The following is a 16,775-nucleotide window of genomic DNA, read 5'->3' on the forward strand; positions in this document are numbered from 1 at the left end:
TCACTACTTAGAAACATGATTGTCTATGAAAATCTCACAATCTACAAAAAAGTTCCTCAACCAATGAGTCTGGCAAGGTCACAGGATACAAGGTCAATTCACAGAAATAAGTTGTATTTCTATTGCTAACAGGAAACAATTGGAAGACAGCATTTAAAAAATTCTGTTTATAGCAGTTCCGGAAATATGAAATAGGGCTATGTTTTGTTTTATAATTTTTTTTTAATGTTTATTTTTGAGAGAGACAGGAGGACGTGAGTGGGGGAGGGGCAGAAAGCGAGGAAGACACACAATCAGAAGCAGGCTCCAGGCTCTGAGCTGTTAGCACAGAGCCTGACATGGGGCTCGAACTCACAAGCCGTGAGATCATGACCTGACCTGAAGTCTTGACACTCAACCAACTGAGCCAACCAGGCGCTTCATGTTTTGTTTTGTTTTCGAGATAAAGAGGGCGCAAGTGATCTGGGGGGGGGGGGGGGGGGGGAGAGAAAGAAAGAAGCAGGGCTTGAGCTCACCCAATGTGGGACTTAAACTCATGAACCATGAGACCGTGACTGTGCCGAAGTCAGATGCTTAACAACAGCCACCCAGGCGCCCAGGGTTACATTTTTTTAAAATATGTGCAAGACCTGTACACTAAGAATTAGAAAATATTGCTGAGAAAAATTAAAGACCCCAAATAAAGGGAACATGTACCATGTACATGGAAATGGAAGATTTAATATTGTTAAGATGTTTATTCTCCCCAAACTAATCCCGCAAGTTTAAAAAAAAAAAAACTGACAAGCTGATTCTAAAATTTGTATGAAAATGAAAATGCAAACGACCTGGAATTCCCAAAACATTCTGGAAAAAGGATAAAGCTGGCCAACTTACACTATATATCAAGATATACTCTAAAGATACAGTGATCAAGACAGTGTGGTATTGGCATAATAACAGAGATCAATGGATAAGAACACAAAGTGCAGAAACCGACCCATACATATGTGGTCAGCTGATTTTCTACAATGGTACCAAAGCAATTAAACTAGGAAAGAGAAGTCTTTTCAAGCAAATGACATTGGAAGAACTGGATATCCATATGGAGAAATCATCAAAACTAAAAATCTTTACCAAAACACATGGTTAAGAAAATAAGTAAAAAAGCTATAGACAGAAAACAATCACAAAACATAGACCTGACAAAGAATTTATTTCCAGAACACCTTTCTTTACTACAAACCTTTTCATTCATATCACCCACCTATTTTTCTGCTGAGTTGGTAGTCTTTTTCTTATCAATTTGTATAAACCCTTTATATATTAAGAAAATCAGTTCTGTGACATTAATGGCAAATATCTTCCCTAGTTTACTATTTGTCTTTTTACATCGCTATTTTAAATGCAGAGTTATTTTTATGTAGCTGAATTCACTTTTCTTTTATAAACTTTTAAGTTGTGCACAGGATGGACTCAGTTACGCTATGGACCAGTTCTTTCATGGAGTTTTCTTAGTATTTCCATTGTTTTATTTATTTTTGTTGCATTCAAATCCTTGGTCATTCTGTAATCTATCTTGATGTAATCTAATTTAGTGAACACTAAATTCTGTTTTTAATTTTTTCTTTAATGATCAAGGCATTTAATGGCCATTAGCTTTCTTCTTCTTCTTCTTTTTTTTTTTTTTGAGTTTATTTATTTATTTTGAGAGAGAGGCAGAGAGAGAATCCCAAGCAGGCTTCGCACCATCAGTGTGGAACCCGATGCAGGGCTTGAGTCCATGGAACCCTGAGATCATGACCTGAACGAAAATCAAGAGTCGGACACTCAACCAACTGAGCCACCCAGGCACCTCTTATATATTGAAATTGTATCACACAGTTTACTTTCTACCTTAAATTCTACCTCATCTGCTCCTGATACTGCCATTCCTTCTTTTTATTTACCACTCCTTTCTTTTGGTTTACATTTGCCTAGACCCTTTTTAACTGTCACTTTATTTTCAACCTTTCTTGTTCATTTTCTTTTATGTTTCTTATATATAGCATATACAGGCATACCTCGGAAATATTGTGGGTTCAGTACCAGACCACTGCAATAAAACGAGTCAAAGGAGTTTTTTTGGTTTCCCAGTGCATATAAAAGTTGTTTACACAAACTGTAGCCTATTAAGTGTGCAGCATTATGTCTACAAAAAATATACATACCTTAAATAAAAAATATTTTTTGTTATTAGAAGTGCTAACCACCAACAATGCTGAGTCACTTTTAGTGAGTTGTAATCTTTTTGGTGGTGGAGGGTCTTGCCTAAATGTTGATGGCTCCTGACTGATCGGGATGGTAGTGTACTGAAGGTTGGGTGGCTGTGGTAATTTCTTAAATTGGATAACATGAAGTTTACAGTACTGATAGAATCTTCCTTTCACGAACAATTCCTCTGTAGCATGTGATGCTGTTTGATAGCATTTTACCCACAGAACTTCTTTCACAATTGGTGTACATTTTCTCAAACCCTGTTGCTGCTTTATCAACTAAATGTATATAATATTCTAAATCCTCTGTTGCCATAACAATTCTCACAGCATCTTTACTAAGAGCAGATTCCATCTCAAGAAACCACTTTCTTTGCTCATCTGTAAGAAGCAACTCCTTATCTATTCAAGTTTTATCAAGAGGTTGCAGCAATTCAGTCCCATCTTCAGGCTCCACTTCTAGTTCTCTTGCTATTTCCCCCACATCTGCATTTACTTCTTCCACTAAAGTCTTGAACCCTCAAAGTCATCCATGATAGTTGGAATCCACTTCATCTAAACTCCTGTTAATTTTGATATTTTGACCTCTTCCCATGAATCATAAATGTTCTCAATGGGGCACCTAGAATGGTGAATCCTTTCCAGAAGATTTTCAATTTACTTTGCCCAGATACATCAGAGGAATCACACACCATCTATGGCAGCTATAGCCTTATGAAAAGTATTTCTTAAATAATCTGACTTGAAAGTTGAAATTACTCCTTGGTCTATGGGCTGCAGAACAGAGGTTATGCAGGCATAAAAATATTAATCTCGTTGGACATCTCCATCAGGGCTCTTAGGGTAACCAGGTGCATTGTCAATGACAGGTCTTATTTTGAAAGGAATCTTTCTGAGTAGTAGGTCTCAACAGTGGGCTTAAAATAATCAGTAAATCATGTTGTGAACAGATGTGCTGTCGTCCAGGCTTTGTGGTTCCATTTACAGAGCCCAGGCAGAGTAGGTTTAACATAATTCTTAACGGCCTTAGGATTTTCAGAATGGTAAATGAGCACTGGCTTCAACTTCAAGTCACCAGCCACATAAGCCCCTACCTAACAAGAGAGTCAGCCTGTCCTTTGAAGCCAAGTATTGACTTTTTCTTCTCTAGCTATTAAGGTCCTAGATGGCATCTTCTGCCAGTAGAAGTCTGTTTCATCTACACTGAAAATCTGTTGCTTAGTGTCATCACCTTTATGAATTATCTGAGCCAGATCTTCCAAATAACTTGCTGTAGCTTCTACACCAGCACCTGCTGCTGCTTCACCTTGCACTTTTATGCTATGGAGACGGCTTCTTTCTTTAAACCTCATGAGCCAACCTCCGCTAGCTTCAAATTTTTCTTCTTTCGGTTTCCTCATCTCTCTCAGCATTCACAGAACTGAAGACAGGGTCTTGCACTAGATTAGGCTTTGGCGTAAGGGACTGTTTTGTCTGGTTTGATCTTCTATACAGACTACTAAAACCTTTGCCATATCAGCAATAAGGCTGTTTTCACTTTGTCATTCATGTGTTCATTGGAGTAGCCTTCAAGAACTTTTCTTCTGTGTTCACAACTTGTCTGGCACAGGAGGCCTAGCTTCCAGCCAATCTCAGCTTTCAGTATGCCTTCCTCACTAAACTTGATAATTTCTAGCTTTTGATTTAAAGTGAGAGGCATAGGACTCTCCCTTTCACTTGAACACACTGTGGTGTTACTGGCCTAATTTCAGTATTGCTGTGTATCTAGGGGATAGAGAGGCCCAAAGGGAGAGAGACGGGAACAGTTGGTGGGGGGAGCAGTCAGAACATACATAACATTAAGTTTGCCATCTTCTATGGGTACAGTTCATGGCACCCCAGAACAATGGCTATACTAACATCAAGGATCACTGATCACTATAAAAAATATAATAATAATAAAGTTTGAAATAACTACAAGAATTACCAAAATGTGACACAAAGACACAACATGAGCAAATGCTGTTGGAAACACGGCGCCAATAGACTTACTTGATGCAGGATTGCCACAAATCAATTTGTAAAAAGCGCAGTATCTGTGAAGCACAATAAAGTGAAGCACAATAAAAGAAGGTATGCCTGTATGTGGCTTGTACCACTGGATAGGCTGTATTGGTGTTTATGCAAGAAAAATTAAGGATAACTATTAGGGGACTGGTCAATTTAAAAAATATACCCATATAGTGGGATGCTACTTAACCAAGAAGAGTTATGTAGATGAGGAAAAGATCATCATATACTGTACTTGGAAGTCATCTTTCACATTTCCTTCTCCTTCATGCCCATAACCAATCTGTCACCCAAGTCCTGTTGATTTTACTTCCTAGATCACATTCATATTTATGTACATATCCCATCTATCCTGCTACCATTCTAATCCAAAGTACCACTAATGGTACTTTGCAGTGGCCTCCTGTTCTACCCACATCAGCTTTGCTCCCACATTCATCCATCTTCTTCAGTGCTGCTAGAGCAAAGACTACAAATTGGATGATGTCACCAAGAACCCTTCAATAGATTCCTATACATTTAGGGTAAAATTCAAAATCTAAACCTTAATGCCCTACATCACTAGATTAGGTCCACTTCATGCCACTCTCTTCTTTGCTCTCTGTACTCAAGCTACACTAGCTGCTGCCCATGTTTCTACCATTATAACATAATGATTCTTACTGTTGTGCTTAGTGATTTACACAAATTATCTCATTTAATCCTCTTAGCAAGGTAAATACTTGTGATACTACCATTTGACAAATGAGGAAACTGAAGCTTAAAGGAATTAAGTCATCTGCCCAAGGTCTTACAACTTGTTAAGTGGCTACAGCAGGATCTGAACCCAGGTCTGAGTCCTGAGTTCATTCTATCTATTCCCCTGGATTTGTACCCTTCAGCCATGTTTATCTTGGCATTACTGATAATGCTTTGCACATATTACCTAAATAGTCATGTTCAGTCAAGTGTTTTACTTTGCAAAAAATTATTTCCATCCACAACTACTCAAGACAAGACTTACTCTTAATTTTCTATAACCTATCCAGTATAAAAAGACAAAATGCTACAGTATCTCTAAACCTGTAACTGTGGAATCTAAACTCGGTAATTATGTCAAAATATCAAAAACAGAATATAAATGGGCTTTTAAAATAATGTTTCTGGCACTAGTAAATGACTCCAGAGAGAAGTTAAGGTTGCAAGGAGCTTTAAGGGTTATGCTGATTTTATCATTTTGTTTTATGAAGCCCAAATGAAGCATTCTGAAGCCCAAATAAAGTGTCTCGTCCAAGTTGCACAGCAAGCTAATGACAATGCTGGAACCATTAACTTCCAGCTCAGTGCTTTCATTTAGAGCATAATCCAATAAACTGGACAGACTTGGAGTTTTATTAGTGTCTTGTGTTTCAAACAACAGGATGTAAAAAACAATAAGAAATAATTATATTAAAAGAGTGGTTTTTTTTAAGCGTCTATTTCTAATCAGTATCATATGGACATTAAAGTTGTTATCCTTCCACTCAAAGTGGCTTATTTGCATTTCACATTTAGAATAAAAAAAAAATAAAGAGAATACCTTTTTAGTCCATCTTTTTACTCCATTATATCCTTTGGTTACCAGCTGTCTATGAAAAAAGCTGTTGAAGAAGTGAACCTAGAAGAGACATCAAATATAAGCACCCAGATTATATTAAGCCGTACCCAGATTTAACTTCAAAAGAACATGGAAATTTAAAAACCCTTGTATGTAAGACAGACCAAAAGGAGGAAAAGTTTCTTCTATAGAAAATACATTACCTGATTCACAGAAGATTCTGTTCCAAATTTTCTTAGAATAACCTTACACTGTGGTCTATAGTCAGAACTGGAATGGGACAGTAAATAAATAGATTACCTGAATCCAATCAAGTAGAGAAGCAACCTGACAAATCTCTCCAAATCAGGTGATAAAACTGAAAGAGGCTAAGAAAGAATGAGGTAACATTACCTTGAACTCAAGGGATATGGATTACAAAACTAACCCCATCTGAAGGATATGGACTTGCAGATTCCTGCTTTCATAACTGTTAAAAAGCCTTAACATGATCATTTCTAGCACAGAAATAATTAACCTGGTCATATGGAACATCGTGTCCTGACATCAAATTTCTGGCTTATAAATTAGGATCGGCTCATGTGAGCTAGTAAACATATTGTGGTCTTAACGTGTTCACTCAGTAATGGATTCGCTTGAGATGAAAAAAATGTTCCCTCAGTGTTGAGGTTCTCAGGATGTGGTCACCAGATCAGCAGTATCAGCATCCCCAGGAACTTCTTAAAGTGCAAATTTTCAGGCCCTACCCCAGACCATTTACTAATGCAGAAACTGAGCGTGGAGCTCAACAGTTTGGTTTGAAAAACCTTCCAAAAAACCCTAATGCACGCTGTTCTGAGATCTCTGCAGCTTAAGATATCAATAAAAAGAGCTTGTAATAGCTATTTCTAAGAAAAGTGATTCTCAAACTCTGTGTGCATTAGAATCCGGACAGCTTGTGAAAGCAGATTGTTAGGCCCCACCTCCAGTTTCTGATTCAGTAGGGGTAGGTTAGAGTTCAAACTTTTACATCTCTGGTAAATTCCTAGGTAATGTTGGTGCTACTGGTCTGGGGACTGTAAGTGTCCTTTTAATCCAATGAAGGTTCAGAATTAAATATAATGTAGAAATAATGAAGGTAAATTATACCCTTAAAATTAACACCTTTATGTTAAAAGTCATCTATAATATGTGTTTAGGTTTAAACTTTCTGGTGATTAAGAGAATTTCACATAATAGAGAATCCAACAGATTAACCTCATGATTCCAATTTAAAATGCAACAGAATTGCGATTTTAAGTGGAAAGTTGTAAAACATTTTGTCTATATTCATAAAGTGTTGGAATCTCCGACTCATTATATTTATTTACCTGTTTAAATTATTAGATTTATAAAAGTATTTGGAAAGATTTTAGATATTGAAATCAAAAGTTACCCATCAGGCAATCTAAATACTCAGAAAAATTAACACATTAAATTAAAAAAAATAATTTTAATAGTAACAAAACTCTATGGGAATTTTAGAGTTTAAGGAGGGTTTGTCTGTATTTAAACAGAATACCCAAGATTAATCCAAGAAAAAGTGACAATGAATACCACTTTATTACATCTTTAAAAAGAATAAGACTTTAAGTTAAATTGAAAAACTTAAAGCAAAAATACACTTTTTGTGCATCTCCTCACTGTTAAAAAAGAGACAACAGACCCAAAATAGAGTCTAACTTAGTGCTGACTTGTGCTTAGCCCATGTCACCAAACCAAAAATACCTAACCTAATTGCAACTTCAGCCTCTCCCAGGACTGTAATCTTAACAGAATTACCTGCTCAGCACTACTTAGGTAACCTGCCTGTTAGACCTGGTCTTCCCCTCAAGTAAGGTAACTTTGCTGCAATCAATCTACTCTTGCTAATAACCCCCTCGTCCTGCCCCCTTCTGCCTTATAAGTCTTCCATTTTGTACAGCTCTTCAAAGCTCCTTTTTACTTATTAGATGGGATGCTGCCTGATTCATGAATCATCTGAATAAAGCCAATAAGATCTTAAAATATACTCAGTTGTTTTTTATTTTTGAGAGCAAGCACGAATGGGGGGAGGGGCAGAGAGAAAGGGGCCAGAGGATCCGAAGTGGGCTTTGCAAAGACAGCAGTGAGCCCGATGCAGGACTAAAACTCAACAACCGGGAGATTATGATCTGAGCCAGAGTTGGATGCTCAACTGACTGAACCACCCAGGCGCCCCAACTTTTTTCACACCTTAAAAAAGCCTCCTTGGGGTGCCTGTCTGGTTCAGTTGGTGGAGTGTGTGACTCTTGATCTTGGATTGTGAATTCAAGCCACTCGTACAGAGATTACTTAAATCTTAAAAAAAAAAGAAAAAAGGTGAGGCACGCCTGGATGGCTCAGTCCGGTTGAGTGTCTGACTTCCGCTCAGGTCATGATCTTGCAGTTCGTGGGTTCAAGCCCAACGACAGGCTCTGTGCTAACAGCTCAGAGCCTGAAGCCCACTTCAGATTCTGTGTTTCCTCTTTCTGTCCCTCTCCCGCTCATGCTCGCTCGCTCTCAAAAGTAAATAAACATGTAGGAAAACACTGGCAATCTAACTTTCTTATGCTCAAATATTGTCTAGGACCTATGCCCAACCTAATGTTAGCGCCTGATCAAGATAAAATCAAAACCTTTAAAAATCGAAGGAATATTAAAAAAAAAAAATCGAAGGAATATCAAATAATTACATCAAGTTAAAAAGAAACCTCATTTTAATACACAAGAATTCTCTCTCCTGAAGAGTAACTTTCACTTACTTTGTCTGGGACTGCATCCATTATCAGCTCACCATACATATTAATGACCTATAAAAAGTCAACATAAAACCAGCTTACTAACCCTATACAACTCAGAACATCCCATCAGAACATCCCATCAGAATGAATAACACTGACACCGTTAACAGTAATCAAACCTTTTGGATGCTGGGGTTGGTGAATGAGTAGCTTTAGTAAGGGTAAAGAATCCTTGATTCAAAACATAACTATGAGACCAACCCAAAGGTTAATTATATTTTATTATCCAACATCCTCTGCAACTTTTCCACACTGAGAACCTACAATACACTAACCTGGTCATTCAGCCAATTCTGACCATCCAGAGTTGCCAGATCATCCATATCCAGCATGTGCTTATTGTAGAAGATGCGGAAGTTGCATTTTTGATGCCTGGCCCGATAGTTTGTTATTTCTCTATTGATAAATGGTTTTCTGAAAAAGATTTTGAAAGAAAAGAAACACGAGTTCCACTAAATTTACTAAGTATCTTCTTTTTTTAAAGTCACATGTACCAACAATTTTATTTTCAAGGGCTTAAATTAAGCATTATTGACAAACCTATTAGAAAAGTCTTCATTAAAGACATCTTTTAGTCTTCCAAGGACATCTTTTTCACTGAGTGGAACCAAACTGCCATACTTCTTCATAACCTCATCTAGGAATCCTTAAATAAAGGAAGAGAAATTATAATGGAAAAACCATTTTCAGCAAAAGTCATTCTCCCAATATTTAACCTATACACAACACTTACCACACATTTAACCTATACATTACGCTATACAGAAATCTTTTAATTAAAAGTTATGTTTTGTAAGAAATAAAATAGATCAGGCCCTCACCATTCCAATCCAGAGAGAAATGCCTTAAGGTATCATTTCACATTGGATTTTTAAAGCTACTGATGCACTGTTAGAAAATGGCTAGCTAAAACTGAAGATTGACATCACTCAATAGTTTAACCTTGAAGAAGAATCTTCCCTTCTAAAGAGTGAAATCTAAAATGGTTTAATCACCTGGTTAAATGTGTATCACATCTGGTAACTAAAGGAGTTTTCTTTTTTAAAATATTTTTTTTATTTTTGAGAGAGAGCATGTGTGCATGAGTGGGGAAGGCGTGGCAGGGCTACAGAGGATCCAAAGTGGGCTCAGAGCTAACAGCAGCAAGCCCAATGAGGGGCTCGAAATCACAAACCCTGAGATCATGACTTAAGCTGAAGCTGAATGCTCAACCAACTGAGCCACCCAGGTGCCCCTAAAGGAGTTATCTTTTCAAAAAGCACAATTTGTTGAAGGATTTGTTGAGATCGCAGTCACTATTATTTGGTAAGTGTGTGTCAGCATATTTTAAAAGGGGAAGCAGAATTAAAGGATGACTTCTTGGCCAGAATAGGACAGTCTTTGGGTCAAATAAGATGTATACGCATTTTAATGGCTTCCACGAGGACCCACTGAACAAACATACTTAAAAAGGTCCTAGGAAATAAAATCAGGGCTTTATTTCTAAGGAAATACACAGAAGCTGAGGGAAAGAAAGGCTTACAAAAATGCTGACATGACTTAGGACATTCACTGATGCTGAATGGGGAGAGCAATAACCTAATTAACCATCAGTCTAAAAGTTTCCAGAATTAAGATGGGAAGAATGAGCACTGTTAGCCACTTATTTTACCTAGTTCCCTTTCTACCTTCAAGAATGGCCTCTGGTACACATCAGTACAAAATGGACAGGAAAGAGAACAATGGAGTAACTGTCCCAAGAACAGGGTGGATTTTTTTGAGGGAGGGTCAGACAAAGGTGTGAAAAACAGATCTTCCTTTTGTTAGTCTCCTACCAGAAGGCTCCCAATTTGAAAGGCTTCAGAGCAAAGGTCAGGATATAGTAAACAGGAAACCGCTGATTGTTTATGCCTGGTTCTGGTCTAGGCTTTAGGCATAAAGAAGACAGAAAGGGAATCCTTTGTTCCAGCTTAATAAGAGAAGGAGGTAAAGATTTGGGGCTTCTAAACTTGTATTTGCCAACAAGTGTTTACAGGTTACCTAACAACAGCCTTATGTCTGTCTACATGGGAGAATGAACTCAAATAGAAGATAAGGAATCCCAACATTTGAGAAACTGCATTTGAAGAGCAAATTTCATACAAAAATAATGCCCCTAATAATAAAAGAGTAAACTGTAGGCTCAGCAACCTTGAGACTCTTCAAATAAGAAAGCAGTCTCCTCTATCAATGGGATATTGACCCCAATTCCAAACTAGTATCATAGGAAAGAGGTATCCCTCTTAACAGTGTTATCTATGGTGGTAGTATTGGGGGGATTTTAAGTTATTTTTGTTTCTTCTTATCTGCATTTTTGTTTTCACTTTCAGATGATAAACATGGATTTCTAATGCAGCAGAAAGGTCCTGTGCAGATGTTCAAGGAGAACCCTAGAGGACAATGTCTTATTGATACACACATCTCACTGGGACCAGAAGTAAAACTGCATTCAAATAGCATTATCATAAACCAAGCACTACTACATCTCATCCTTTTAACTACCCTGTGTTAGACAGCATCCCTACTTTACCAATGGAGGTAGGAAGCTTAGGGAGGTTAAGTAACTTTCCCAAGAACCCTTAAGTAGCATATGGCAGAGTAAGATTCTGATTATAGGTTATATGACCACAGAAAGTTAACCATTAACTATTAACCTATGCTGCCTCCAAAGCAGGAGATACCTATTATCTTTTCTCTACAAAAGCAACTTGTTCTTCACTGCATCTTTTCCTTTTAATACCCCCTGGCCAAGAATTACCCAGAAAATGGCTTCTTAAGATGAAAATTAAACCCATTATTTTTTACCCACTTGCATTCACAAACTAATGAACCAAAAAGGAAAAATGCATGTGGCATAGTACTAAAACTTCAATGTGACCAAGAAAGAAATGATAAAATGTTAGGGGAAAAAGAAAACAAAAACTAGAATTCAAATTATAGTCCATCTGCCAGCACAAAAGGTAGTAACAAAAGGTAGTAACTCTTCCTCCCTGGCTGCTAGAAGCTCAGCCATCATGAACAACACAACAACAGTAACTGTTGGGACCAGCAAGTTCATGACCAGTCCACTATTTCAGCAGAAACAAGTGGTCACTGATGTTCTTCATCTGGAAAAGGCAAAAGTACCTACGTCAGAAATTCGGGAAAAAATAGCCAAAATGTACAAGACCACATCAGATGTCATCTTTGTATTTGGATACAGAACCCATTTTGGTGGTGGCAAGGCGACTGGCTTTGGCATGATTTATGAGTCCTTGGATTATGCAAAGAAAAACGAACCCACAGTCTTGTAAGACGGCCTGTATGAAAAGAAAAAGACCTCAAGAAAACAACAAAAGAACACAAGAACAGAATGCAGAAAGTCAGGGGGACTGCAAAAGTCAATGTTGGTGCCAGCAAAAAGGGGTAAAGATTCTACAATGACTTTATCTGTGGTGATTGTGCAGATAAATACTGCAGAAATCCTTCATGAGAGGATTAATAAACTAAGAATTAAAAAAAAACCCACAAAAGGAAATAATATGAAAAACAAAACCTGAAGTGTTATTTCAGAAGTTAAATTGCTCATCTTAAACCAAATGTGCTGGATAGTTTTTTCTAAAGGCAATTGACAGGTCACATCCCACCATGAATGTGGAATGAGGTTGTGTTGTGCATACAAGAAGTGGAACCATTTGCTTCTTCAACAAAATACAATACACATGTCAGAAAGGTCCCATCAGAAATAAGGAAGGCATGGGGCATCTGGCTGGCTCAGTGGGGCATGCCACTCTTGATCTTAGGGTTGTAGGTTCGAGCCCAACATTGGATGCAGAGATTACTTAAAACAAAATCTTAATGACAAAATAAGGCATGAAATAGCTAAGACTAAACTTAAGAAATGTGCAAGCCTAAGTGAAAAGCACAAAATTCTGGTGAAAGGACACAGGTCAATAAATGGAGTAATTCTTTGTTTTTAGACAGGAAAACTCAGTATTATAATAAATGTAATTTCCCCTTAGTCTATAAATGTGATGCAATACCAATCAAAGCCATTATTTTTGTTTGTTTAATTGAAAAAACAAATCTAAAATTCATCTTGGGACCAAAACATGAGAAATTCCTAGAAATTTTTGAAAAGAATTAAAGAGGAGAGGTGAATAAGGGAGGGCAAGAGAGGAGAAGGGCCTACTCCCATCAAATTATAAAACTGGGGCACGTGGGTGGCTCCACTGGTTAAGCGTCCCACCCTGGATTTTGGCTCAGGGCACGATCTCATGGTTTGTGAGTGTGAGCCCTGCGCTGGGCTCTGTGCTGATAGCACAGAGCCTACTTGAGATTCTCTGCCCCTCCTCTGCTCACACACACTGTCAAAATAAACTTTTTTAAAAAAATTATAAAACTACTAGAATTAAGACAGACTACTACTAGTACAGAAATTGAAAAACCAAATCCAGAAAGAGACCTAATAACAGGTAGCAACTCATAACCACAGGGAAAAGATCACTCAAATAATATTAGAACTATTAACTAAATCTTTTATTTACAGTTGGAATTCATTTTGATGTAAATCAAAGCCTAAATCAAGAGTCAGACGCTCAGTGCTCAATCGACTGAGCTACCCAGGGGCCCAGGATTTTTTTTTTTAATATTTATTTATTTTTGAGAGAGAGGGAAAGACAGAACGCAAGTGGGGGAGGGGCAGAGAGAGAGAGGGAGACACAGAATCCAAAACAGGCTCCAGGCTCTTAGCTGTCAACACAGAGCCCCACATGGGGCTCAAAATCATAAGCCGTGAGATCATGACCTGAGCCGAAGTCGGACACCGAACCAACTGAGCCACCCAGGTGCCCCAGTATTTTTTTTCTAATACATGACCATAAACATTTTAAAATAAAATGGCAATCATCCTCTAATGCCTTTAGAACTTTTATGCCCTTTAATATGAACATCATTTATTCAACATGTAAGTAGCACTCTAGTTTCTCTTTTTGAAGTTATTTTATCCCATTAAATACACTATGGAATTTTTTTTTCCCTAGGCCAATTCAAAACAATCTAGTAACCCAGTAAATGGGTATGCCATAAACAATTCCCTACTGGGGACCATTTGTTAATTTTTTAGCTCTCCAATTAATGTCACAACTAAAACCCTTGATATATCCTGGTTCTGTTGTTTCTTCACAACACACTCACTAAAAGTCAAATCTCTGGGTCAAAGGACATGCATATCTAAAAGTTCTAAATTTTCATTAATGACTTCTTATATACACACGCAGCTTTAGTGTTTATGGAGTCAAACTGGTATATTGCGTCTGAGTTTCCTATCAGGCTTTAAAATGTATTATTGGGACACCTGGGTAGCTCAGTTGATTGAATGTCTGACTCTTGATTTTGGCTCAGGTCATGATCTCATGGTGAGACTGGGATCTATGCTGGGCATTACGCCTGCTTGGGATTCTCTCTCTCCCTCTGTCCCATCTCTGCACATACACTCTCTCAAAAAATAACAGAAAATTATTAAATGTATTTTTAATGTGAAATTATAAAATGGTGTTATGTGTTCTTTTTAATAGCTTTACTGACCCATGATTCACATACCACAAAAAATTACTCTTCTAAAGTGTAAAAAAATTCTTTTTTTTTTTTGGGGGGGGGGGAAATTCAGAGTTGTCCAACCATTACTATCACCTAATTTAGTAACATTCATATTACTCTACAAGAAACTTTGTACCAGTTAGGAGTCACTCCTCATTGCTTCCTCTCTACAGCCCCTGGCAACTATTAACCTACTTTCTATCTCTGTATTTGCCTACCATGGACATTTCAAATCAATAGAATCACCATAGTATGTGGCCTTTTGTGCCTGGCTCTTTTTACTTAGCATGTTTTCAAGGTTCATCCACACTGAAACATACAGCAGTACTTCATTCCTTTTTATGCCAGAATATCCCATTGTATAAAATACCAAATTTTACTTACTTGTTCATCAGTTGATGGACATTTGGATTGTTTCTACTTTTTGGCTATGATGAATAATGATGCTATGAACATCTGTGTACAGGTTTGTGTGTGTTTGTTTCTAATTGGTTAAATTTTTAATCTACCTGGAATATACTGACATAGGAATCTATTTTTTTTTCCTTCCAAAACCAGTTTTATGCAATATTTACAATTATAAAACAGTAAGTAAACTGTAGTAAGTACTACTGGCTCTTGATAAGTGTATCAATCTACTGCAGTGAACATGTGTAGTTCTATTAGAGAAAAGCCAGCATTCACCATGCCGTGGAACTTAAGTATTAACTAATGCTATAGAAGTCAGTTAAAGGAGCATTCACTATACTGATTGTCCCGTATGGATTCCTATTCTAATTGCTCTATTAATACTGATTATTCAGGTTTAGTTCCTTTATTTGTTGAATTTGTCCTTTTCATTGTGCTGGCTTTCCTCATATTTGGTGATAGATTGTGGGCTTATCTCTACTCGGGTAATTTTTTTTTTTGCTGGTGCAAGGAGGGCTGTGATGGGCAGTAGCTGTTGCTCTCCCTTCAACCCTTTTCAATCAGCATGGAGATGCTAAGTAAAACCCCAAAAATGGTTCTTCTGGTTCTTCTTTCCTCAGTCTATTAAAATAATGAATTACTTTGCAGATCACCAAGTGTGCATTCTGTAAAAATGCCTACTTCCTCATGTCACACTACAGTCTTACTGTATGCCATTAGTCAACTGATCAATTGCTTTTGGAAGCGCTACATCTCTTTAAGTTAATTGGTATCTATGCGTAAATGCTTACTTTTTCAGGTTTATGTATTATGTGGTTTTGCTAACTTTATAGTAGAGAATTTGCCTTTCCCTATTCTAAGACAGTATAAACAACAGAAACTGTTTTATTTTTAAAGATTTGCTAGGACTCTGTACTACTCTGTGTCTTTTTGTGGAGAAAAACTTTCTATACATACTTAACGGTTAAGAAAACAAAGTGCTCAGAATTGTTTAAACCACCAAGAAGTAATTCTCCTAATTCCCCAGAAAAGCCCTTTATAACAATTTGATATCTATTTCCAGATGTGGCCGATACAAATGTGTGCACACTTCTATACATATGCTCCATTTGTGTGTATATCTCTTAACAAAGTGGCATCATTCTGTTTTGCAACTTGCTTTTTTCACTTTATGTAGACAGCTTTCAGTTCAAAATATAGACTGAACTTTTTAACAGCTTCATAATGTACTATTGCCCAGATGTGCTGTAATTTATACTTCCATAGAAACTTTTTTTTGGTTGTCTCCAGTTTTGTTTTGTTTTTATAAAAAAAAAAATTTTTTTTTATGTTTATTCATTTTTGAAAGACAGAGAGAGACAGAGAGCAAGTAGGGGTGGGCGGAGAGAGAGGGGGACACAGAATCCAAAGCATACTCCAGGCTCTGTGTTGTCAGCACAGAGCCCAACGCGGGGCTCAAACTCACGAACCACGAGATCATGACCTGAGCCGAAGTCGGACGCTCAACTGACTGAGCCACCCAGGTGCTCCAGTTGTCTCCAGTTTTTTTACTACCAGGACAATACTATAAGTAATGTCCCTATACAAATAAATATATTCCTATTTTGGATAAACTGCAAGAAGGGGAATGGGTCAAAGACTAATACTGCCATATTGTCTTCCAAAAATGTTTACACCAGCTTACTCATGGGGTAGATTTTGACAAGAAGACTTTTTAAAGTATGACGTAAAAACTTGAAGCCGTTAAAGATAGATAAGTTTCACAATGAAGAATTGATAATTTCCTTTAAGCGAAATTACCACACTCAAAGTCAGGGTACTTTTACCTTTGGGGAAGGAAAAACTTAAACTCTTAGGACATTTGTAATTAAAATTTAACAAGGTAGGAATCACTGTTTCTTGCTCACTGCCACAGTCTCAGAACTAGCACAATGCCTGGCATATAGGAACTTCTAGGCAAAGGAAAATTATATACAAACCAAAGATGGCCAAGAAACACAGAAAAAGATGTTCAAACTTTAAACTCAAAAACACAAATCAAAACAACTCTCAGGTGATCTAGAAGAGAAGATTAGTAAATTTTAACAAGTGTAA

At 37.3% G+C, this 16,775-nt stretch overlaps 2 protein-coding genes and 1 pseudogene across 5 annotated transcripts in view; 2 read left to right on the top strand and 1 right to left on the bottom strand.

The window, feature by feature from the left end:
• The window catches only part of NCBP2 (nuclear cap binding protein subunit 2), a 34,077-nt gene extending 21,878 nt beyond the window's left edge, over nt 1-12,199 (top strand). Inside the window, exon 5 of the mRNA XM_030330660.1 lies at nt 11,027-12,199. Within this exon, the coding sequence (XP_030186520.1) occupies nt 11,027-11,030 (4 nt within the window). The 3' untranslated portion in view covers nt 11,031-12,199. The remainder of the gene's footprint in view (nt 1-11,026) is intronic.
• The window catches only part of SENP5 (SUMO specific peptidase 5), a 51,037-nt gene that overhangs the window by 11,719 nt on the left and 22,543 nt on the right, over nt 1-16,775 (bottom strand). For all 4 annotated transcript variants that reach the window (XM_030330656.1, XM_030330658.1, XM_030330654.1 and 1 more), the window contains 4 exons: nt 9,219-9,324; nt 8,954-9,092; nt 8,640-8,687; nt 5,842-5,919 (listed from right to left, as the gene is read on the bottom strand). In XM_030330656.1, the coding sequence (XP_030186516.1) occupies nt 5,842-5,919; nt 8,640-8,687; nt 8,954-9,092; nt 9,219-9,324 (371 nt within the window). The remainder of the gene's footprint in view (nt 1-5,841; nt 5,920-8,639; nt 8,688-8,953; nt 9,093-9,218; nt 9,325-16,775) is intronic.
• On the top strand, nt 11,689-12,199 carry LOC115524263 (annotated as a pseudogene).

This window comes from Lynx canadensis, chromosome C2 (genome assembly GCF_007474595.2).
Source record: "Lynx canadensis isolate LIC74 chromosome C2, mLynCan4.pri.v2, whole genome shotgun sequence".
Lineage (NCBI taxonomy): Eukaryota > Metazoa > Chordata > Mammalia > Carnivora > Felidae > Lynx > Lynx canadensis.